A 24,833-nucleotide genomic window follows, 5' to 3' on the forward strand; every position below is an offset into this window, starting at 1 on the left:
GAAAATGACCTTTCTTCACAGATGATGTGATCCAGTTCAAAAGGTTGTAGGACACCAGATCAATGTACAAAAAATTAATTCTATTTCTATATTATGGAAACAATACAAAAAGTAATTACATTCATAGCACCATTAATTTCACAAAAGAAGTGCAAGAGTTACACATTGAGAACTACAGAAATTGCTGAGGAAAACGACATAAATAACAGCAGAGACATTACATGTTCATAAATTGGCAACCCCAAAATTGTTAAGTTGGCAGTTTTTCCCAAATCAATCTGTAGATTCAATAAAATCCCCACCAGGCATGGTGGTTCACACCTGTAATCCCAGTACTTTGGGAGGCTGAGACGGGCGGATCACAAGGTCAGGAGATCAACACCATCCTGGCTAACACGGTGAAACCCCGTCTCTACCAAAAAAAAAAAAAATTAGCCAGGTGTGGTGGCGGGTGCATGTAGTCCCAGCTACTTGGGAGGCTGAGGCAGGAGAATGGCATGAACCCGGGAGGCTGAGTTTGCAGTGAGCCAAGATCACGCCACTGCACTCCAGCCTGGGCGACAGAGCGAGACTCCATCTCAAAATAAATAAATAAAATCCCGATGAAATTCCTATAGAATTTTTTACAGAAATTGGCAAGCTGATCTTAAAATATATGTGGAAATGCAAAGGACCCAAAGTAGTCAAAGCAATTTTGAAAAAGAACAAAGTTAAAGGACTTAAAAAATCCAACTAACTAACTATAATTAAAGTCATCAAGACAATGTGTTGCTGGTATATGGAGAGGCATATAAGTTAATGGGACATAGTTTAGAACTCAGATATAAACTCTTACATTTATGATCAATTCTTGACAAAGGTGCTAAGTCAATTCAATGGGGGAATAGCTAGTCTTTGCAAGAAATGATGTGAGGACAACTGGATATCCATATGCAAAAAGATTAATTTAGACCCTTACCATGGACCTCAAAAAAAATGGTTCACAGATCTAAATGTGCGAGTTAAGAGTTAAGTGTAAGAGAAAGGATATGAAATGATCTTTGTAACTTTAAGCAGAGTCCTTAGCTATAACACCAAAAGCATGATTGCTAAAAGAAAAAACATAAATTGGAATTTATCAAAATTAAGAGCTTTTATACTTCAAAAGCTTTTTCTTACACCATTAAGAAAAAAAGACAAGCCACAAATATGGAGAAAATATTTGCAAATCATATTTCCCATTAAGTACTTGTATCCAGAATATATAACAACTCAACAATAGAAAGACAACTTGATTTTAAAATGGATAAATGATACAAACAGAGGGCCAGGCACGGTGGCTCATAATTGTAATCCCAGCACTTCAGGAAGCCAAGGTGGAAGGATTGCCTGAGCCCAAAGGGTTCAAGATCAGTCTGGGTAACATAGTGAGACCCTGTCTCAATTTGAAAAAAGAGATTAATTCAAAAAGATACAAATATAGATTACACCAAAGAAGCTTTATTAATTCCTAATAAGCACACTAAAAGATACCTAACATCGTCAGTCATTATAAAATGCAAATTAAAATCATGAGATACATACTAGAATGGCTATAATCAAAAGGACTGATAAAAAGTGTATGAATGTGGAGAAACTAGAACCCTCATGCATTGCTGGTAGGGATGTTAAGATTGTGCAACTACACTGTAAAAACTGCTTTTCTTACAATGTAATTTCTTAAAATCATAAATATAAACCTACCTATATGACAGCAATTCCACTCCTAGGTTCAACCCAAGAGAAATGAAAACATATTTTCACATAATGATTTGTATGCAAATGTTCATAGGAGCAAATTTATAATAGCCCCAAGCAAGAAATAATAGTAATTCCAAAAAGTGGTGAATGGATAAATATGGTACATCAATTCAATGGAATAATATTCAGCAATAAAAAAGGAACATACTGCTGATATATTCAGGAACATGGATGACCCTCAGAAACTTTATGCTCAGTAAAAGAAGCCAGACACAAAAATTTACATAACTATATGGTTCCAATTACCTGAAATATTCAGACAAGGCAAATCTATCAAGACAAAAAGCAGATCAGTGGTTATGTGGGACTAAGAATGGAGGAGAGATTGACTGTAAACTAGCATGAGAATACTTTTTGTGGGGATGGAAATGTTCTAAAACTGGATTGTGATGATGGTGTTATAACTATAAATTTACTAAAAACTATTTCCATATACTTATAATGAGTGAATTTTATGGTATGTAAATTATATCTCAAGGTGTAAAAATGTGAAAAAATTAAATTATGGGTGGGTTTCAATTATTATAGTATGAATAGGAAATTTAAAGCCATTTTAGAGTAGCCATATCTAAGATAATAGGAACATGATTTTTTAAAAAGCTGGAACAATACAAGCAATTTCAGCAAATTTACAAGAGATGGGGGCTAGTAAATAAATTGTATACTACCATATTATAAAATTGTCTATAATATTGCATATTTTTTGAGACGGAGTCGTGCTCTGTCACCCAGGCTGGAGTGCAGTGGCATGATCTCAGCTCACTGCAAGCTCCGCTGCCTCCCGAGTTCACGCCATTCTCCTGCCTCAGACTCCCTAGAAGCTGGGAGTACAGGCGCCTGCCACCACACCCGGCTAATTTTTTTGTATTTTTAGTAGAGATGGGGTTTCACCGTGTTCTCCAGGATGGTCTTGATCTCCTGACCTTGTGATCCGCCCGCCTCAGCCTCCCAAAGTGCTGGGATTACAGGTGTGAGCTACTGTGCCTGGCCCTGCAAAATCTTTAAAAACCCTTCCTTGTGGCCGGGCGTGGTAGCTCACACCTGTAATCCCAGCTCTTTGGGAGGCCGAGGTGGGTGGATCACTTGAGGTCAGGAGTTCAAGACCAACCTGGGCAACATGGCGAAACCCCATCTCTACTAAAAATACAAAAATTAGCCAGGCATGGTGGTGTGTGCCTGTAATCCCAGCTACTCAGGAGGCTGAGGCAGGAGAATCGCTTGAGCCTGGGAGGCAGGTACTGCAGTGAGCTGAGATCATGCCACTACACTCCAGCCTGGGCAACAGAGCAAGACCATCTCAAAAATAAATATAAATTTAAAATGCTTCCATATTATGTGGCATTAACAAAATTATATTAACCCATGAAATGAATATATATTCTTGCACATATCTTAAGGGCACTGAGAGGTAGGATAAGGAAGACTGCAAATACTCTCAATGTTGTTTGACTGTTTTTGTTTGTTTGTTTGAGACAGGGTCTCATTCTGTCGCTCTGAGTGCTGGAATGCAGTGGTGCGATCTCAGCTCACTGCAACCTTACCTCCCAGGTTCAAGTGATTCTCCTGCTTCAGCCTTCCAAGTAGCTGAGATTACAGGTGCACACCACCACATCCAGCTAATTTTTGTATTTTTAGTAGAGACAGGGGTTTTGCCATGTTGGCCAGGCTGGTCTTGAACTCCTGGCCTCAAGGGATCTGACTGCCTCAACCTCCCAAAATGCTGGGATTACAGGCATGAGGCACTGTGCCCCGCATTGAGACAGGGTCTCGCTCTGCCATCCAGGCTGGAATGTAATGGCGTGATCTCGGCTCACTGCAACCTGTGCTTCCCAGGCTCAAGCCTCAGCCTCCTGAGTAGCTAGGACTACAGATACATGCCACCATGCCCAGCTAATTTTTTGTAGGGACGGTTTCGCCATGTTGCCCAGGCTGGTCTCAAACTCCTGAGCTTAAGCAGCCTGCGCACCTTGGCCTCCCACAGTTCTATGATATATATATATTTATTAAACAAGAGAAATAAAAATGAATGAAATAGCCAACTCGAGAAGATAGAAAAAAGGAGAAAGATGTATGTTTTAAAGTATCATAAAAATAAAAGCTCAAGTTAATGAATTAGAAAAACAGAAAAAGCAGAATTGATAAATCCAAGAACTGGTTCTTTTGAAAAAGCTAAAAACCTGAACACTAATGGAAAAAACAGCCAGGCACAGTGACTCACACCTGTAATCCCAACACTTTGGGAGGCCGAGGCAGGAGAATCCCTTGAGCCTAGGAGCTGGAGACCAGCCTGGGCAACATAGCAAGACCCAATCTCTTAAAAAGATTAAAAAAAAAAAAAAATTAACCAGGTGTGGTGGCACATGCCTGCCTACTCAGGAGGCTGAGGTGGGAGGACTGCTTGAGCCCAGGAGTTGGAGGCTGCAGTGACCCATGATCAAGTCATAGTACTCTAGCCTGAGCAATGTAGTGAGACCCCAATTCAAACAAAATAGAAGAAGTCTGTTCTTTGGTTTTCATAAAGAATGCACACATATAAAACTTACAAGCTTCTAGGAGACTTTTGTTTTTAAACTAGAGAATTGCGGGGGATGGTAGGGCCTTCACAGAGACCACAGGCAGACAACTCCAAGTCATACCATAGATATTTGTGTTTTCATGTCTTTTTGGTTGGCATGGGGTGAGTGAGGTTCTCCTTGCCCATTCAGGCCGCATAGCACCAGCCTTCTACCCTCTCACCAGCTTCTCAGTCTCCCATTCTCTCCCTCTGTCATGCAGATCAGTTTATGTCCCATGTTGCTTGGACATCTTACGACACTTATGCCCTGAGCAACCTAAGCAACATGTTACACACACACACACACACACACACACACACGCCACAGTTCTTTCTCTATAATGAACTCTGGGGGCCATGGTAAAGGTAATACACCTAATAGCATTCCTTCTCACCTTTCAGGAAGGACAAGGTTATCTAGGACTGGGAGTGAAGGTTTCTGACATGGTTCAGCCCCACCTCCTGCACTTCTTGCCCATCCAGTGGGGTAACCCAGGCCAGGAGCACAGGCACAGACCAGAGGCAAATGTCCCACTCAGGAATATGCCCTGTGCCTCTCAGCAGGCGCCTGGACTGCCCAGGTGAGGCCTGGGAGCTCCAAGTTGGAGAGGAAGGCGGCCCACCTGGATGAAACTGTGCTTTTTGTCTTTGTTCTTCAGTAGCATGGCGCTCCGCCACTGCAGGTACTTCTCCTGGTGGGCGTGGATTTCTAAGGTGAGGCTGGAGTCCCGACCATGGTAGTCCTCAAGATTGGGGGCGGGCTGAGGTGGTAGGGCGAACAGTTTCTCATCTGTGAGTTCTTCTTGCGAAAGGGGCATCCCAAACTCTTGGCTCAAGTCTTTGATCATGGCAGAGGAGGGCAGCAGGTTCCTCACCATCACGTCCCAGAGGGTGGTGCTGTTATAGCAGATGTCGTGGATCCTGGAACAAAGAACCACTGCCCCACTGAACCTCGCCTACCTTGCAAGACAGGTGTAATCACTCCCATCCTACAGCAGGAAATGAACACTCAGCGGTTGCTTAGCTGGTCCCAGGCCCTGGAGCTTGTAACGAAAGAGCTCCCATTCCAGTCTGCTGAGCCTGGGCTCCTGGCTCCTTCTCCATCTTCTCCCCAGCCCCCAGAAGCCAAAGGCTGCCCATGGTTTGCTCTGAGTGCTGCTCTGTTCCTGTGTCCTTAGCCATGCTTCCCCTCCTCCCATACCCCATCGGGACACAGCCCTACCAGCTGCCCATCAGGGATGTAGAGCACAGAGCCTTCCGCACCAGGAGGACATCATGCAAGGAGCCTCAGGGGGCTGGCTAATAGAGGAGGAGGAGGAGGCTGGAGAGAGAGTCCTCAGCAAAGCTCAAGGACCTCCCCAGCCCTGAAGCCTCCTCCTAGGTGCCTTCTGCCATGGCCTGGTGTGCAGTGGGCATTGGGTCCAGAACCCATGCTCAGTCATGGCTGTTGGCTGCTGACTGTCTCAGCTGCCTCCGAAGTCCACTGTGCGGTAGATGCCTGCCCTCACTCTCACTGTCGCAGTGACCCTGGCCCAGCCTTAGCCTTTCTGAATATGGTTTCCTCACCCTCAGATAGAAATAAAGCTATATGGATGCAGCTACCTTGGATGCAGTAAGCACTTCCTAAAAAGTGTTCTCTTTCCTTCATAGAACCCTCAGCTACTTCCTGTCACCTACCAGGCAGGACCGGGTCTGGCCTCCTCCCAAATGCTGTGGCACCACCCCACATGCCAAAGATGAGGGCCACGGAATCAAAGAAAAGCCTCTTGGTTCCAACCAAGATCTTTATCCTTCCTATCTCTCCAGCCTCCTCCCCTCCTTCATTAATACATCCAGCGAGCACTAGCTAGGGCCAGACCTGTTGCTGGCTCTAAAAATATAAAGACAGGGTTTGTACCTCCTGCCCCACACCCAGCAGCAAGTGAACTGTCCACCTGCTGAACATCCCCTGGCCCTTCCTCAACAGCAGCCTCTCCTGCCCTGGGGAAAGAAGCAGCCCCCTCCTCCATGCCCCTGCTGGGTCCCAGGGCACCCCACTGCCTGTGTTCTTTATGTCCTCTCTCCTTCTGAACTGTGGCCTCCTGAGAGTGGGGACTGGTGTGCTCACAGCTCCCCTAGAGCCATTGTGGGCTAGCAGCTGCTCAATGAGGGAATGGTGAGACCCTGGTCGCCCAGGCTGGAGTGCAGTGGTGTGATCTCAGCTCACTGCAACCTCCGCCTCCCAGGTTCAAGCAATTCTCCTGCCTCAGCCTCCCGAGTAGCTGGGATTACAGGCATGCGCCACCACGCCCGGCAAATTTTGTATTTTTAGTAGAGATAGGGTTTCTCCATGTTGGTCAGGCTGGTCTCGAATTCCCGACCTCAGGTGATCCGCCCACCTTGGCCTCTCAAAGTGCTGGGATTACAGGTGTGAGCCACTGAATCCGGCCTGTTTTTGTTTGTTTGTTTCTGAGATGGAAGTCTCACTCTGTCGCCCAGACTGGGGTACAATGGCTCGAACTCAGCTCACTGAAACCTCTGCCTTCCAGGTTCAAGAGATTCTCCTGCCTCAGTCTCCCAAGTAGCTGGGATTACAGGTGTGCACCACTACACCTGGCTAATTTTTGTATTTTTAGTAGAGATGGGGTCTCACTATGTTGCCTAGGCTTGTCTCAAATTCCTGGGCTCAAGCCATCCTCTCACCTCGGCCTCCCAAAGTGCTGGGATTACAGGTGTGAGCCACTGTGCCCAGCCCACACCTGGCTAATTATTAACAACTTTTTTTTTTTTTTTTGAGACGGAGTCTTGCTCTGTCGCCCAGGCTGGAGTGCAGTGGCGTGATCTCCACTCACAGTGAGCTCCACTCCCCGGGTTCAGGCCATTCTCCTGCCTCAGCCTCCCTCAGTAGTAGCTGGGACTACAGGCACCCGCTGCCACGGCCGGCTAAATTTTTTTTGTATTTTTAGTAGAGATGGGGTTTCACCATGTTCACCAGGATAGTCTCAATCTCCTGACCTCGTGATCCGCCCGCCTCGGCCTCCCAATTTTATTAACAAATTTTTGTGGAGATGAGGTCTCACTCTGTTGCCCAGGTTAGAAAATGGGGTTTAACCAGCCACTCCCTCCTCAGGTGATTCTAGGACACGCCCCAAGAACTGCAGACGCGACAGAGTCACAGCATCTGGGCAGATGCCCTCCTCCCCCCACCGTCTGTTGGGGCCACTATGTAGTTGTTGGACACCCCAGCTCGCCTGTTTGGGCGCAGAGTGCTAAGAAGCGCCCCTTCCGCTGGGGCGCAGGACCCCACGCGGGCTGCCACTGCTCACCTGGTCAGTGCCTGGAAGACCCGCCTCCACTCAGTGTCTCGCAGGAAAAGCACCGCCTGCTGCAGCAGCAGCTCCGTGGGCTGGAAGAGGTGCACATGGTACAGGATGGCCTCCAGGTCCCCATAGAGCCGGCTGCGGAACAGCAGCTGCGAGTTGTACAGCACCTTGTATTTCCCGTGTTCTGTCCTGGGAATCCTGCAAGAGACAGAAGGCCAAGGGCCAGAGCTAACTTGCATGGCGGCTTCCTGGGACACCATGGTGAGGGTGCACTGTCAGGTACAGCTTTTATGTTGTTTAAAAACAAGCCCAGGGGCCGGGTGTGGTGACTCGCGCCTGTAATCCCAGCACTTTGGGAGACTGAGGTGGGCAGATCACCTGAGGTCGGGAGTTCGAGACCAGCCTGACCAACATGGAGAAACCCCATCTCTAGTAAAAAATGCGAAATTAGCCAGGCATGGTGGTGCATGCCTGTAATCCCAGCTACTTGGGAGGCTGAAGCGGCAGAATCGCTTGAACCCGGGAGGCAGAGGTTGCAGTGAGCCAAAATCATGACATTGCACTCCAGCCTGGGTAACAAGAGTGAAACTCGGTCTCAAAACAAAAACAAACCAAAACGAAAAAAAAAAAAAAAAAGCCCAGGGGGGTAGAGGCTGCAGCGAGCCCTGATGGCACCAGTGCACTCCAGCCTGGGCTGAACAGAGTGAGATCCCATTTCAAAACAACAACAAAAGACAAGGTTGGTAATAAAGACTATAGTAAGATAAAAATAGAGCAATTTAAAAGTATAAAAAATTAACTAAAAGAATAGAAAAGACAAAAAGAATATGATGATGATGAATGCCTCCTGGTAGACACAACATCTTTTAAAACGTGGGGCCTTGACAGAGAACTGGCAGTGAAATGCTGAAATTGACCTGATCTGGCTCATGGCCTGTGCTTCCCACCCCCTTCCTGCCCCCACTCAGCCCCTCACCACCCCTCCAAGCCCTGCCCTGGCACTCGCACTCTGCACTATGGCAACACCAGCCTGGCAGGGTTTCTATGCACAGCCTACTCTCATTGCCCTGCACTGGCCTATGCCAATCCACCGCCTTTTTGAACCTGGTGAAGTCTACAATGCTTTCATCTCCCCTTCAGGAATCTGTGTTCTTGGTCAGGGGTAGGTCCTCTTTTGTGAAGTATTTGTTTGGGTATTTTGCCCATACTTTCCACTGGGATGTTTTCTTACTGATTCACAGGATTTTAAAAAATATATTTAGGACACTAATTATTGGTCAGTTCCAGACACTGCAAATAATTTTGTTTGTAGCTTGTCTTTTCACCATATTTACGGTGTCGTGAAAGTTGATCACATACATTGGGTCATTCTCATCACACCCAACTAAAACAGTCGAGAGGCGGGGAGAAAGCACCCAGGGCACGTAGCACTGCTCCAGGAATGTCATTCTCCGCAGCCTGGCTGCTGAGGCCGCCTGCTCCAACCTGAAGCCAGTCTTATCTGATAGCTACTGATACCATGTGCTGCAACTCCAAGACTACTTTTACTCACTGGCACTTGCCAGTCGGAGGTTGCCAGTGCCCCAAAACTTTGTTTTGTGTCAAACACAAAACAAAGTGAATTCTCAAAACAATACCTAACATTTTTATAATGCCCCTCCTTTTTATAAAACCTCCAACCTTCTCTGTTTTTCAGACATACTGAAGACTGCCCAGCCTGTGTGTGTACCTCAAATTGTAATTCTTGCTTCCCAAATAAAATTTTTAAATTTAGAGATTCATCTCTGTATTTTGACTTTGACAATGTCTTTTGATGAGTAGAAGTTACTTTTAACGTTGCCAAATGTATGATTCTTTTCTTCTTTGTCCTTGTCTGGTTCAAGAACTCTTTCTCCATTCTGGGGTCATGAATATGTTCTTCTATATTTTCATCTATAAGCTTTGTAATTTTGCTTTTCAAAAATAGATTTTTCACTTTGGGAGGTCAAGGTGGGCAGGTTGCTTGAGCCCAGGAGTTGGAGGCCAGCCTGGGCAACCCGGTGAAACCCCATCTCTACAAAAAATACAAAAATAATCTGAGCATGGTGGTATACACCCGTAGTCCCAGCTACCTGGGAGGCTGAGATGGGAGAATGGCTTGACCCCTGGAGGTAGAGGTTGCAGTGAGCCCTTGTACCACTGCAGTGAGCCTTTGTACCACTCAGCCTGGGTGACAGAGACAGACCCTGTCTCAAAAAAAAAAAAAAAAAAAAAAAGCCCAGGCACAGTGGCTAACACCTGTAATCCCAGCACTGTGGGAGGCTGAGGCGGGTGGATCATGAGGTTAGGAGATCAAGACCACGGTGAAACCCATCTCTACTAAAAATACAAAAAATTAGCTGGGCGCGGTGGCAGGCACCTGTAGTCTCAGCTACTCAGGAGGCTGAGGCAGGAGAATGGCGTGAACCCAGGAGGCGGAGCTTGCGATGAGCCGAGATCATGCCACCGCACTCCAGCCTGGGCGACAGAGCGAGATTCTGTCTCAAAAAAAAAAAAAAATTTCTGGTGAAATCTGAGATCAGATCATTGTAGTCTACTGAGTTATACTGTGTCAATCAGTAGTCATTATATAAGATGTCACCATTGGGGGAATTGGGGGACCTTGAGTAATGAGTACATGCAACCTCTCCACTATTTTTGCAATTTCAAAGTTAAAAGTTTAGGCCAGGTGCAGTGGCTCACACCTGTAATCCCAGCACTTTGGGAGGCTAAGGCGGGTGGATCACCTGAGGTCAGGAGTTCGAGACCAGCCTTCCCAACATGGCAAAACCCCATCTCTACTAAAAATACAAAAAATTAGCCGGGCATGATGGCGGGTGCCTGTAATCTCAGCTACTAGGGAGGCCGAGGCAGGAGAGTTGCTTGAATGCAGGAGGCAGAGGTTGCAGTGAGCCAAGATCACACCATTGCACTCCAGCCTGGGCAACAGAACGAGACTGTCTCAAACAAAAGAAAAAAAATTAGCTGGGCATGGTGGCACATGCTTGTGGTCCCAGCTACTTGAGATGCTGAGGTAGGAGGATCGCTTGAGGCGGGGGGGTCAAGGCTGCAGTGAATCGTGACCGCACCACTCCACTCCAGCCTGGGTAACAGCAATAAACCCTGTCTCAATAAAAAGAAAGAAAGAAAGAAAAAGCTCAAAAAAAAAACCAACAAAGTTAAAAGTTTAAAAACAGGGGCTTGGTCTACCTAGACTAGAGTTGATTTTTATGAATTGTGTGAGCCAGCAAATTAGGAATAGAATGGAACTTCCTCAGACCCATAAGGACATCTACAAAAACCCTACACCTAACATCATAGGTAGTGGGGAAACACTGATGCCTTCTGCCGCAGAGACCAGAAACAAGGCAAGTGTGTGTGCTTTCACCATTTTTTTTTTTTTTGAGATGGAGTCTCGCTCTGTTGCCCAGGCTAGAGTGCAGTGGCGCGATCTCGGCTCACTGCAAGCTCCCCCTCCCGGGTTCACGCCATTCTCCTGCCTCAGCCTCCGAGTAGCTGGGACTACAGGCGCCCACCACCATGCCCGGCTAATTTTTGTATTTTTAGTAGAGATGGGGTTTCACCGCGTTAGCCAAGATGGTCTCAATCTCCTGACCTCGTGATCCGCCCATCTAGGCCTCCCAAAGGGCTGGGATTATAGGAGTGAGCCACCTTCACCATTCTTATATAAAACAATACTGCACGTCCAGGCCAGTACAACAAGGAGATGAAGGTATACAGACTGAAATAAAGAAATGTAATTATCCCTATTTGCAGATGACATGATGATCAGTATAGAAAATCCCAAGGAATCTCCCAAAAAAACAAAACAAAAACTCGTGGAACCAGTGAGTTTCAGCAAGGCTTTAGGATATAAAATCAACATACAAAAATCAGTTCTATTTCCAGATATAGCAGTGGTTGCCAGGGATTAAGGATGTCTTTCCTTTTTTCCTATGGAACACAATTATCCCAACACCATTTATTGAAAAGTTTATCCTTTCCCTACTGAACTTTTTTTGTCCACTAGAGTTACTTATTTAATTTTTTTGAGACAGAGTCTCTCTCTGTTGGCCAGGCTGGAGTGCAGTGGCACAATCGTGGCTCACTACAATCTCTATCTCCTGGACTCAAGCAATTCTCCTGCCTCAGCCTCCCGAGTAGCTGGGATTACAGGAATGTGCCACCATGCCTGGCTAATTTTTGTATTTTTAGTAGAGACAGGTTTTCACCATGTTGGCCAGGCTGGTCTCGAACTCCTGACCTTGGGTAATTGCCCACTTTGGCCTCCCAAAGTGCTGGGATTACAGGCGTGAGCCACTGTGCCCAGCCTAGAGTTACTTTTTAATTGAGATATAATTTACATGGCAGACAATTTACCCATTTGTAAAGTATAATTCAATAGTTTTTCATCTATTTAGTGCAACCACTACCACCATCATCAATTTCAGAACATCTCATCACCTCAAAAAGAAACCCCACACCCCTTAGCTATCACTCTGTATACTCCCAACCCCCTGAATACCCCCACCCCTGATCCACTAAGTATCTACCAATCCAGTGGTCCCCAACCTATTTGACACCACGGACTGGTTTCGTGGAAGACAATTTTTCCATGGATGGGGTTGGGGGGATGGTTTCGGGATGAAACTGTTCCACCTCAGATGATCAGGCATTAGATTCTCATAAAGAATGCGCAACCTAGGTCCCTCGCATGCACAGTTCACAAAAAGGTTCCCGCTCCTATGAGAATCTAATGCTGCTGCCAATCTGTCAGGAGGCGAAGCTCAGGCAGAGCTTGCTGACCTCCTGCTGTGCAGCCCGGTTCCTAACAGGCCAGAGACTGGTACAGGTCCATGGCCCAGGGGTTGGGGACCCCTATACTAATCTACTTTCTGATAGATTGGTCTCTTCTGGACATTGCACATAAATTGAATCATGTCATATGCAACATCTTGTGGCCAGCCGCTTCTCCTCAGCATGTTTTCAAGGTTCATCCATAGTGTAGCATGTGTCAGTGTTTCATTCCTTTTTATGTCCAAATAGAATTCCAGTGTATGCATATCCCATCATTTGTTTACCCTTTTACCACTTCATGGACATTTGGGCTGTTTCCATCTTTTGGCTATTATGAATAATGCTGTTATAAACATGAGTGTACAAGTTTAGTACACTAATTAGCAATAATCCACACATTAGTGTGGATATACATGTTTTCATTTTCTTGGGCACAGATCTAGGAGTGATATTCCTGGGTCATATGGGAACTCTGTGTTTAATCACTTGAGGAACTGGCAGAGTGTTTTCCAAAGTGGCTGCACTTACATTCCTCCCAGCAGAGGAGGACACTTCTGATTCCTCCACATCCTCGCCAATGCTTGTCATTACTGGACTTTTGGATTCTATCCATCCTAATGAGTATGAAATAGCATCCCATTGTGTAAGATTCATCTTTTTGAAGTAGAACATTCAGTGTTTTTTAGTATATTTATTCCCTACCAATTTTGCAATATCACATATGTCATACGGCAAATGAACACTTATGTGTAGGTCTGTTTCTGGATTCTCTATTATATTCCATAGGTCTGCTTGTCTATCTCTGAACCAACACCATACTATCTTAATGACTATAGTTTTATCATGAGTCTTGATATCTAGTACAGCAAGTTCTTCTATCTTGTTCTTATTCAAGGGTATCTTTTTTAAAAAAAAGACCTTTGCATGTTGCTGTAAAGGGTTTAAAATTCCAACAGCTTTTAAAGTATGGACTTTGATTTTTAAAAAAAAGTATGAAACTTAACATGCAAAAGTTTAAAATTTTAAAATCAATGTCCATACTTTAAAAACTGTTGGGATTTTTAAAACTGGAAGTGCACTGAATCTACAGTTCAAATCTGAAGATAACTGAGCCTTTAGAATATTGAGTCTTCAAATTCATGAACATGGTATCTCTCTCCACTTATTTATGTCTTCCTTAATTTTTCCTGAAGTTCTATAATATTCATGATGGACGTCTTTCACATCTTTTTGTCAAATTTAGTCCCATGAATTTCATACATTTTACTTTAAATGTGTTCCAATTTTTAAAAATTAGTTTTTGTATGTAGATGGTATTCAAAATTTGATATTTTTATACTAATTTTTATATTCAATACCACATTAAATAATCTTATCTGAACATATTTTTGGTATTATTTTTTAAATTTCTTATAAATTTTTAAATATATTGGCATAATTTGAAACACATATCAATGTCTGCAACAACTATAATTATGTCTCAATAATTTTCAGACATTTTTCATTTCCAAATAAGCATTTTAAGGCTATACATTTTCTTCGGACTAATGCTTCAATATCACTCTGCAAATTTTTATTTATTCATTTATTTATTTTGAGACAGAGTCTCACTCTGTTGTCCAGATTGGAGTGCAGTGGCATGACCTTGGCTCACTGCAATCTCTGCCTCCTGGGTTCAGGAGATTCTCCTGCCTCAGCCTCCCGAGTAGCTGGGATTACATGTGTGTGCCACCACGCCCAGCTAATTTTTGTATTTTTAGTAGAGATGGGGTTTCACCATGTTGACCAGGCTGGTCTCAAACTCCCAACCTCAGGCGATCCGCCCACCTTGGCCTCCCAAAGTGCTGGGATTGTGAGTGATTTTGACTACATTCACAATGTTGTGCAGCCATAAACACTATCTAGTGAGCCACTGCACCCGGCCCACCCTGCAAATTTAGTTAATATATTATTTTCATTATTGTTCAGTTCAAAAATGTCTAATTTCCATTAGGATTTCTTTTTGACCCACAAGTTATTTGGAAGTATGGTTATTAATTTCCTTCCATATGAACTTTTTTCTGGTTAATGATCTATGTTTTATTTCTAGCCTAATTCAACGGGGTTCAATGAGCATGCTTCATGTTATTTCTGCCACTGGAAAATGCTTTCGAGATGTAATTCATATACTATCTGCCCAGCATTAGCCAAACCACAAAGTTTGAGGGCACAGTCCCCAAGACCACCCTTACTTCTGACGCCGACTGCAAGTTCAGGAGGTTTCTGAGACTGCTCTCTGGTTTGATAACACGCTAGAAGGGCTCACAGAACTTACTGAAAGTGAGTTCTACACTCACAGTTAGTTGGATTACAGGGAAAGAATACAGATTAAAATCTGCCAGGGGAACAAACACATGGAGCAGAGTCCACGACGGCTCCAGACACAAAGCTTCCACTGTCCTCTCCTTGTGGGGCCAGATGTGCTACCCTCCTAGCACTGGTGAGTGGCGGCGTGCAAGCACACTGCAGCCAGGCAGCTCGCCCCAGCCCTGGTGGCCAGAGTTTCCAGGGGGCTCCACTGCACAGGTATGGCAGGCGGGCTGACCGCCTACATGGCTGAACTCAGTCTCCTGATTCTGCATGACCCAAAGCCCCCATCCCGAAGAACCCGGTTGATCTTTCTGGAAGGTCAGCCTCCATCCTGTGACTGTCAGGTGTGGCCAGTCCCCTCCCTGAACAAAGACACTCCTATTAGGTGTGACTCAGATTGCCTCCCAGGAGCCAAGGGCAGAGCCCAGACTGTTCCTGGGCCAGGCCACATTCTCTGCTACACACGACAAAACTCATTTTTTTTTTTGTTTTTGTTTTTGAGACGGAATCTTGCTGTGCTGCCCAGGCTGGAGTGCAGTGGCGTGATCTTGGCTCACTGCAACCTCCACCTCCCAGGTTCAAGCGATTCTCCTGCCTCAGCCTCCCAAGTAGCTGGGATTACAGGCACCTGCCACCACGCTTGGCTGATTTTTGTATATTTAGTACAAATGGGGTTTCACCATGTTGGCAAAGCTGGTATTGAACAAAACTCAACCTTTTAAAGCACATGAATGAGTGATTTTGACTACATTCACAATGTTGTGCAGCCATAAACACTATCTAGTTCTAGAACATCCTCCACACCCCTAATGGCAACCCTGTGCCCACTGGCAGTGGCTCCCCGCTTCTCTCTTGCCCTCCCCTGAGTGGTTATCCCTGGCAACCACCAGCCTACCTATCTCTATGGATTTGCCAGTTCAGGACATTTCACAAACACAGAGTCATACAATATGTGCCTTTTTGTGTCTGGCTTCTTTGACTTAGCAGAATGTTTCAAGGTTGAGATATGTGTATCAGTATTTCATTTCTTTCTTTCTTTTTTTTTTTTTTTTTTCTTGAGACGGAGTTTCGCTCTTCTTGCCCAAGCTGGAGTGCAGTGGCGTGATCTTGGCTCACTGCAACATCTGCCTCCAGGGTTCAAGCAATTCTCCTGCCTCGGTCTCCCGAGTACCTGGGATTACAGGTGCGTGCCATCATGCTCGGCTAAGTTTTTCTATTTTCAGTAGAGACGGGGTTTCACCATGTTGGCCAGGCTGGTCTTGAACTCCTGACCTCAGACAATCTCCCCACCTCAGCCTCCCAAAGTGCTGGGATAACAGGTGTGAGCCACCATGCCTGGCTTTCATTTTCTTTTATGGCTCAATTATTCTATGGACTTATTATCTTTTGTTTATCAGTTGATAAACATCTGGGTTATTTCCACTTTTTTTTTTTTTTTTTTTTTTGAGACAGGGTCTGGCTCTGTCACCCAGGCTGGAATTCAGTGGCATGATCTTGGCTCACTGCAACCTCTGCCTCCTGGGTTCTCCCACCTTGGCCACCCAAGTAGCTGGGATTACAGGCAGGAGCTACCATGCTTGGCTAATTTTTGTATTTTTTGTAGTAACAAGGTCTCACTATGTTGCCCAGGCTGGTCTTGAACTCCTGGGCTCAAGTGATTCCAGGATTGCCTTAGCCTCCCAAAGTGCTGGGATTACAGGCGTGAGCCACTGCACCTGGCCTGTTTTCACTTTTTGGCTATTATACATAACACTGATATGAACATGTGTGTAAAAGCTCTTGTGTGGAAATATGTTTTCAGTTCTCCTGGGCTTATAATAGATACAAGGCCAGCTTCTCCCGGTGCCTCTGGGCCCATCAGCACAGGAAGGCAGGTCCGGAGAAGTGCAATCCCCTTCCGGGCAGACAGCCTCAACTCCTGGACTCCCTACTGCAGACAAGTGGGTCCTGGGGCATCTGAATTCTGAAGACAGATGGGGGCCCTCCGGACTAAAGGAGGGAGATCCTATCTACCCAAACTAGTATACCTGCAAATTGTGAAAGGAAGGGAGAGGTGTCATGTCATCAAAACTAAAGAATGGAGGAACTGCAAAGGGCTACCTGCTGCAGCCCAGAATTGGACACTTTAATTATTCACCTTTAGTGTCCCCACTGAGTGGCCCCCAGGTCCCCTGAAGGCTTTCAGAGAAGGGTAACTTCCTGCAACCTAAGCAGCCCCTCCATCTTCAAAATGATCTTCCCTGGGGCAAGCTGAAATCTAATACAGAATATTCTGCTCCTGGTTGGCCACAGTAGCCCTTGGCTCAGAACCCTGAAGACAGGCGCCACTCTCCTGGACCCCTCAGTCATCTTAGATACGCCTGAATTCCTCCCTGCAAGCAAATGCAATCGATTCTTCAAGTCCAATGACTAAACCCTGGTAAGTACCTCACAATGATCCCCGAAAGGAGACTCACAGACAAGGACACTGAACCTAGGCTTGACTCTGAAAGACCTCTCCACTCCCTCGGCATCCAGATGCCATCATTTTTATGTAAAATGTAAAACAAACCACCTACCAGCTTTGGTGGTTCTCCCACAGCTGCCTCAAGCCTTGGTTGGCCAGGCCTTCCAGGATGAAAAGGTGGGTCTTCCCGTCCAGCAGGTGGAAGCCGGTGAGTACATCCAGGTACTGCTGCTCCTGGACCCGCACACGCATCTTGAAGGCCGACAGGATCTGCTGCAGGGTCCTGACGGGGTAGGAGTCCAGGCCGAGGGCCTTAGCGTTGATCATAGTGATGTCCTGCAGCAGGCTGTGGAGCAGGGAGACCTTCTTAAAGTCAAAGACGAAGATGATGCGGCCAAACTGGGAGCCCCCGAGGTCGGGATCGGCAGCTCTGGCCCCGGCCCTCAGTGGCACCGCGATGTCCACTCGCAACTTGAGCTGGGAGTCAGCCTCTAGGTAGTTGCCCATGGGCATTGGGCCATGCTGGTGGCCATCTCTGGGGACCCCAAGCCCCACAACCTTCCTTCTCCTGCTGTCCTGGCTGTAGTGTGTGGGCTGAACCTCACAGCTGTGGATGGGGACGGCCAGGTTCAAATACTTGTGGCCAAGGAGGAGGTCAGCAAAACTGACCTTGGCGATCCCATAAGGGTACCACATCTTGTTCTGGGACTCAAAGGGGTTGTTCTCTGTCTCTCTGGGAGAGATGAGGGCCCGGAAGTTGAGGTATGAATCCAGGGGGTCCTCCCCAAACAGCATGGGCTTCTGAGAAAACTCCTCTGACTTGCGGTCCCGGTCGTGAACTTCCACCACCATGGGGGGACCCTCCAGGTATTCCCTTAGGTCACTGGGATGCAGCGCCCCAAGGAAGATGACGTTGATGTCCTGGAAATAAACGTGGGTTCCATGGGGCTCCCCCTTGGTCTTGTGAACTGGAGTCTTATGGAACTGGTACTTGCAGTACACGGGCATGCACAGTCTCTACGAGAGAGCAGGACAGTCACTCAGCCCCAGCATGAGGAGCTCAAACCCCAGTGCCAAGCTCATTGCCTGTCCCTGTAGCCCAAGTTTCCTCATCCACAAAATATCCACGAGAGACCCTGCTGTGCAAGGTCATTACTAGGACTGTAGACATCATGCATGTGAATGCACCGGGATGGCGACTGGCATGAAACAAGGACTCAAAAAGCATTCGTTAATTATTTTCCTCCCAAAATGTGAGTGCCATGAAGATAGGCCATGTGTCCTTTTTCACACCTGTACTTCCAGTTCCTATCCTAAGGCTGGGCACAGAAAAGTTACAGAGAAGTGATTTTTAGAAAGGAAATTTCTGTTTTCCAAACATACATCTGGGGGTCGACACAGACCCCTTTAGCAGAGTCACAGGTGCCAAGCTGAAAATGGACACTCTGGGCAGGAGAGAGCCTCAGAGAGCATGGAGAACTGGATGGAAAGGATGAGCCAAGCTATGATGAGGTAGGCAGCAGGGACATTTGCATAGTTTGACCTTGGTGCTGAGATTTTATTATCACAAATTATCCTTGTGGTCTGAATTCGTAATCTAAAGGCACTATTTTACACTGAAGCTGAGAATTTATTCTAAAATAATCCCGGATTGGCGGTGCTCCCAGAGCAGTGGGCAGAAATACAATACCTCTGGAGATACTCACTTTCAACCTAGGCCTCAAAGAATTCCCATGAAGAAAGTTCCATTGAACATGAGATCATGGTAAAAATCACAAAACACCTAAAGACAGAAGCACTACTAGTGAAATCAGATGCACCAAGGCATAAGATATTAGAATGATCAGAGATATAAAGTAAGGATATTTGAGAAGTTTAAGTAAAGAAAGAATATAATCAAGGTGAAACCTACTGTATTCCTATTTACTTGTAACAGCCTTGGTACAGTTGAGAAAGCCAAATACCAACCACACAATGGAGAAGCTGAGAACCAACCAGATTTTCTCTGTAAAACCCTCAAAAGACTTGGGAATGGCAAACCTAGTATCTCTGGAGCTGGCAGTAAAAAGGAAGGCTGGAGCAGAGAGGACTCGGTGCAAGTTCCTTAAGAAGCAATCAGATCCCTAGGTGTCCCCGCAGTGGGTTGGCAGAAGTCTATTAGTTTGCTCTCCAGGCAAAATGTAAATAGGGGGTCCTGAAAACTTCAAAACACTGATAAAAAAAAATGTAAGTAAATGGAGAGATATACTATATACATAGATTGGAAGACAACATAGCAAAGATGTTAACTCTCCTCAAACTGATTTACAAATGTAATGCAATTCCAATCAAAATCCCAGCACAACTTTTGTAGATTTACAAATGTAATGCAATTCCAATCAAAATCCCAGCATAACTTTTTGTAGATATTGATTAACTGATTCTAAAATTTGTATAGAGGAGCCAAGAAACTGGAAGAGCTAAAACAATGTTGAAAAAGAAAACTAAAGTTGGAGGAACCACTTCACCCATTTTTATGACTTACTACAAAGCTACTATAAGCAAGACAGTGTCGTGTTGCTGAAAGGACAGACACAGACCCATGGATCAGAAAAGAGAATCCAGAAACAGATCCACACAAGTATGGCTAATCTATGTTTATCAAAAGTGCAAAAGAAAGAGAACTTCAATGTAAACCTCACACCATATACAAAAATTCGTTCAAAATTGATCAAAAGCTGGGGGCTCACACCTGTAATCCCAGCACTTTGGGAGGCTGCTGCAGGACTGCTTGAGGCCAGGAGGTTTGAGGCTTCAACGAGCTACAACTGCACCACTGCACACCAGCCTGGGCAACAAATGAGACTCTGTCTCAAAAAAGAAAAACTTGATCAAAGCTATATAAATGTAAACTATAAAACTATTAAAGCATTGAGAAGAAAATGGAAAAAAAATCCTTGTGACCAGGGGTTAGGCAAAGAGTTCTTAGATGTGACACAGAAACACACGCATACATGAAAAAAAATGTATAATTTGGACTTCATCAAAATTAAAAATTTTGCTCTGCAAAAGACACTGTAAAGAGAATGAAAAGATGTGCTTGTCACAGATTGGGTTAAAAAAAAAGAGAACGAAAAGACAAACTATAGACTGGGAGAAAATATTAGCAAATAATATATCCAACAAAGGACTTAAATCCAGAATGTGTGTGTAAACACATTTTTTTTTTTTTTTTTTGAGACGGAGTCTCACTCCGGCTGGAGTGCAGTGGCTGGATCTCAGCTCACTGCAAGCTCCGCCTCCCGGGTTCACACCATTCTCCGGCCTCAGCCTCCCGAGTAGCTGGGACTACAGGCGCCCGCCACCTCGCCCGGCTAGTTTTTGTATTTCTTAGTAGAGACGGGGTTTCACTGTGTTAGCCAGGATGGTCTCGATCTCCTGACCTCATGATCCGCCCATCTCGGCCTCCCAAAGTGCTGGGATTACAGGCTTGAGCCACCGCGCCCGGCCTGTAAACACATATTTATTATCTCTCTATATATGTTTTTGGTGAGACAGGGTCTCACTCTGTTGCCCTGGCTGGAGTGAGGTGGTACAGTCATGGCTCACTGTAGCCCCAACCTCCCTGGGCTAAGCTGATCCTCCCACCTCAGCCTCCCTAGTAGCTGGGACTCCAAGTGTGTGCTACTATGCCCCACTTTTTTTTTTTTTTTTTTTTTTTGTAGAGACAGGGTTTTACCATGTTGCCCAGGCTGGTCTTGAACTCCTGAGCTCAAGTGATCATCCTGCCTCAGCCTCCCAAATTGCTAGGATAACAGGTGTGAGCCACTGTGCCCATCCTGGAATTTTCTTTCTTTCTTTTTTTTTTTTTTACCTGAGACAGGCTATCGCTCCATTGCCTAGGCTAGAGTACAGTGGCTCAACCTCAGCTCACTGCAACCCCACCTCCCTGGTTCAAGCAATTCTCCTGCCTCAGCCTCCTGAGTAGCTGGGATCACAGGCGTGTGCCACCACGCCTGGCTAATTTTTGTGTTTTTAGTAGAGATGGGGTTTCACCGCGTTGGCCAGGCTGGTCTTGAACTCCTGACCTCAAGAGATCTGCCTGCCTCAGCCTCCCAAAGTGCTGGGATTACAGGCTTGAGCCACCATGCCCAGCCTAGAATATATATTTTTTAAAACTCCCAAAACTCAGCAGTAAGACAGTAAACAACCCAATTGAAAAATGAGCAAAAACTCGAGCAGAAATTTCACCAAATGGGATATAAAATGGCAAATAAACACATCAAAAGATGCTCAACATCATTATCCATCAGGGAACTACAAATTAAAACCATGATGTGATAACAATACAAACTTCTTAGAATGGCTAAAATTAAAATACTGACAATACCACACTCTGGAGAGGGTAGGGAACAACTAGAACTCTTGTTTACTGCTGGTGAGAATGCGGAGTGATCTAGCCACACTGGAAAACAGTGGGCAGCTTTTTATAGTCAGGCATATACTTAACATATAGCTGAGCAATTTCATTTGTTGGCATTTACCCTAAATAACTGAAAACTTATGTTCCTATAAAAACATGTGTACACTATTTTTAAGCAGCTCTATTACCAAAAACTAGAAGCAACCTAAATGTCCTTTGATGGGTGCACAAACGGTGGTACACCCTTGTGATGGAATACTACTCAGCAATGAAAAGGAAAGACCTACCGATAGACGCAACCACTTGGCTAAATCTGAAAGGCATTACTGTGAGTGGAGAGGCCATGCACATTGTTACCTACTGAATCAAAGGTTACAGCTGCATGATGCTGCAAAACACACAGCCCCATTTACATGACGTTCTTCCAGAGTTAAAACTATAGTCATAAAGAACACATCAGTGGCTGTCAGAGGCTATGCGTATGGAGCAAAAGTGATTATGAAGGGCGAGTACAAAGGAGGGGTCTGGGGTGACAGAACTGTATCCTAACTGTGGTGGTGATAATATTGATCTATACATGATTTTATTTTTATTTTTCTGAGACAGAATTTCTCTCTCATCACTCAGGCTGGAGTGCAATGGCATGATCTTGGCTCACTGCAACTTCTGCCTCCCAGGCTCAAGCAATTCTCCTGCTTCAGCCTCCTGAGGAGCTGAGATCACAGGCACGCGCCACCACGCCCAGCTAATTTTTGTATTTTTAGTAGAGACGTGGTTTCCGTCATGTTGGCCAGGCTGGTCTCAAACTACTGACCTGAAATGATCCACCCTCCTCAGCCTCCCAAAATGCTGGGATTACAGGTGTGAGTCACCACACCTGGCCTGATCTATACATAATTTTAAATTTATAGACCTGTACACCAAAAGATAAACATCAATTTTACTGCAGAAAAAATTGTTTTAAGATAATAAAATAACAGAGGGTCTCTGGAATAGGGGATAGCTGAGGGCATCTGAGCCATTCCTAAACAGGGAGATTAGGTGATGAAAGTCTCACTGCTTAGTGCAAATTCCCAGCTCCTTTCTGTCTGTGGGCATTCAGAATGCAGCAGGCTAGACCTTGACCCCCCAGGCAGGGAACTAGGAAAGCCCTGTAGATACTGACCCAGGGGTTCCCACCAACGCCCCACTCAGATCACCCGATGGTGAAGCTCAAAGCTGAGAAGCCCACCGTGTACCCAAAGCTCACCTTTTAGGTCTGTGCTCTCTCAGCCATGAGCAATGGGCCAGGGGATTAACAGACAGTGAAGGAAAACATGTGACATGGAAGGTGGAGTGAAACAAACATGAAGATCAACGTAAAGGAATTGGACTACACATGTGATGACAGTGCCCATGAAGCAGGCTGGAAGTGCTGTGACCCGGGCCCCCGAGACCCTCAAGTTCAGTGATTCGCTAGAACTCATAGAACTCAGCATGGGCGCAGCGCACTTGTGTTTGTGATTTATTACAGCAAAAGAGACAAAGCAATCAACAAAGGGGGCAGGCACAAGTTGCCGAAGCCCTCTCCCACGGGATACACACAGGGCACTCGGCTCAACTCCTCCACGATGCAGTGCAACAACGTGTGAAACGCTGTCCACTGGGGAAGCCCACGAGGGACTCAGTGTCTAGGGCTTTTGCTGAGGCCTGGTCACACAGCACCCCCTGCCTAGCGTGTATGAAAATCTCAGCCTCCCATTTGTTTGTGTCCTCTTTTATTTTGTTGAGCAGTGGTATGTCGTTCTCCTTGAAGAGGTCCTTCACATCCCTTGTAAGTTGGATTCCTAGGTATTTTATTCTCTTTGAAGCAATTGTGAATAGGAGTTCACTCATGATTTGGCTCTCTGTCTGTTATTGGTGTATAGGAATGCTTGTGATTTTTGCATATTGATTTTGTATCCTGCAAACTATCGCAAGGACAGAAAACCAAACACCTCATTTTCTCACTCATAGGTGGGAACTGAACAATGAGAACACTTGGACACAGGAAAGGGAACATCACACACCGGGGCCTGTTGTGGGGTGGGGGGAGGGGGGAGGGATACCATTAGGAGATATACCTAATGTAAATGACAAGTTAATGGGTGCAGCACACCAACATGGCACATGTATACATATGTAACAAACCTGCACGTTGTGCACATGTACCCTAGAACTTAAAGTATAATAAATAAATAGAAGAAAAAAAAAATCTCAGCCTCCCAAAGGGAAAACAGGTGTTCAGCACAAACAATACTGTTTGCAAAAGCCATTTAGGCACAGTGAGCCATTCTTGACGGGGAGTGCGGGGAACCCTCTCAAAATGCAAGTTCCCATATGCCAACCTGGGTCAACTCTGCAAACAGGACTTTTTAAGGATGGTATTCTCAGGCCCACTCTGTTCACTCTTTTCTGAACATTTCCTAGAAAAAGGATCAATTAGGAGAGAAAGAACAATAAAAACAAGTAGAAGATAGCTGGGCGTGGTGCCAGGCACCTGTAATCCCAGCTGCTCGGGAAGCTGAGGCAGGAGAATTGCTTAAACCTGGGAGGCAGAGGTTGCAGTGAGCTGAGATCGTGCCACTGCACTCCAGCCTGGGCGACACAGCAAGACTCCGTCTTAAGAAAAAAAAAAGAAGAAAAGGAAAGCCCAGGAGAGTCAGCATCTAGATAACAGAGTCCCAAAAAGAGAGGGGAAAAAAATGAAGAAATAATCGATGAAATAATTTAAGACAATTTCCCAGTGCTTAAGGACGTGGGCTTCTAGGTTGAAATGGCCCACTGAATCCCCAGCTTCATGGGTAAAAATACACTTACAGAGTTCCTGTTCTGGATCAAGATGGAATAGACACACTTCTAGTTCTACTGAGTACAGCTTTACAACTCTGCAGGTTGTATATCAAAAAACATACAAAGACTTTGAAAAGTACAGAAAAGGTGTTCAGGGAACATGGGACCCTGGGTCTTCCATATGCCTCATATATTCTGGACTGGGTGCTAGAGAAGGCAGTATCCAGAAATACCAGTGAGAGTAGGCAGAAAAATCCCCAAGAAAAGTCTGCTCTCTCCGGATCAAAGACCAAGAAAGGAACAACCCAGCAGAACAGGAAACTTTTAGGCAAATAACTTCCCTACTCCAGATACACACCATGGAAAAAATCATGC

General features: G+C 45.5%; 1 protein-coding gene across 1 annotated transcript in view; it reads right to left on the reverse strand.

Moving 5' to 3' along the window:
* The window catches only part of KIAA1257 (KIAA1257 ortholog), a 75,668-nt gene that overhangs the window by 19,798 nt on the left and 31,037 nt on the right, over window positions 1-24,833 (reverse strand). Inside the window, exons 10-12 of the mRNA XM_025374985.1 lie at window positions 17,358-18,262; window positions 7,639-7,833; window positions 4,957-5,254 (exon numbers count right to left, since the gene is read on the reverse strand). Of these exons, the coding sequence (XP_025230770.1) occupies window positions 4,957-5,254; window positions 7,639-7,833; window positions 17,358-18,262 (1,398 nt within the window). The remainder of the gene's footprint in view (window positions 1-4,956; window positions 5,255-7,638; window positions 7,834-17,357; window positions 18,263-24,833) is intronic.

This window comes from Theropithecus gelada, chromosome 2, assembly GCF_003255815.1.
Source record: "Theropithecus gelada isolate Dixy chromosome 2, Tgel_1.0, whole genome shotgun sequence".
Classification (NCBI taxonomy): domain Eukaryota; kingdom Metazoa; phylum Chordata; class Mammalia; order Primates; family Cercopithecidae; genus Theropithecus; species Theropithecus gelada.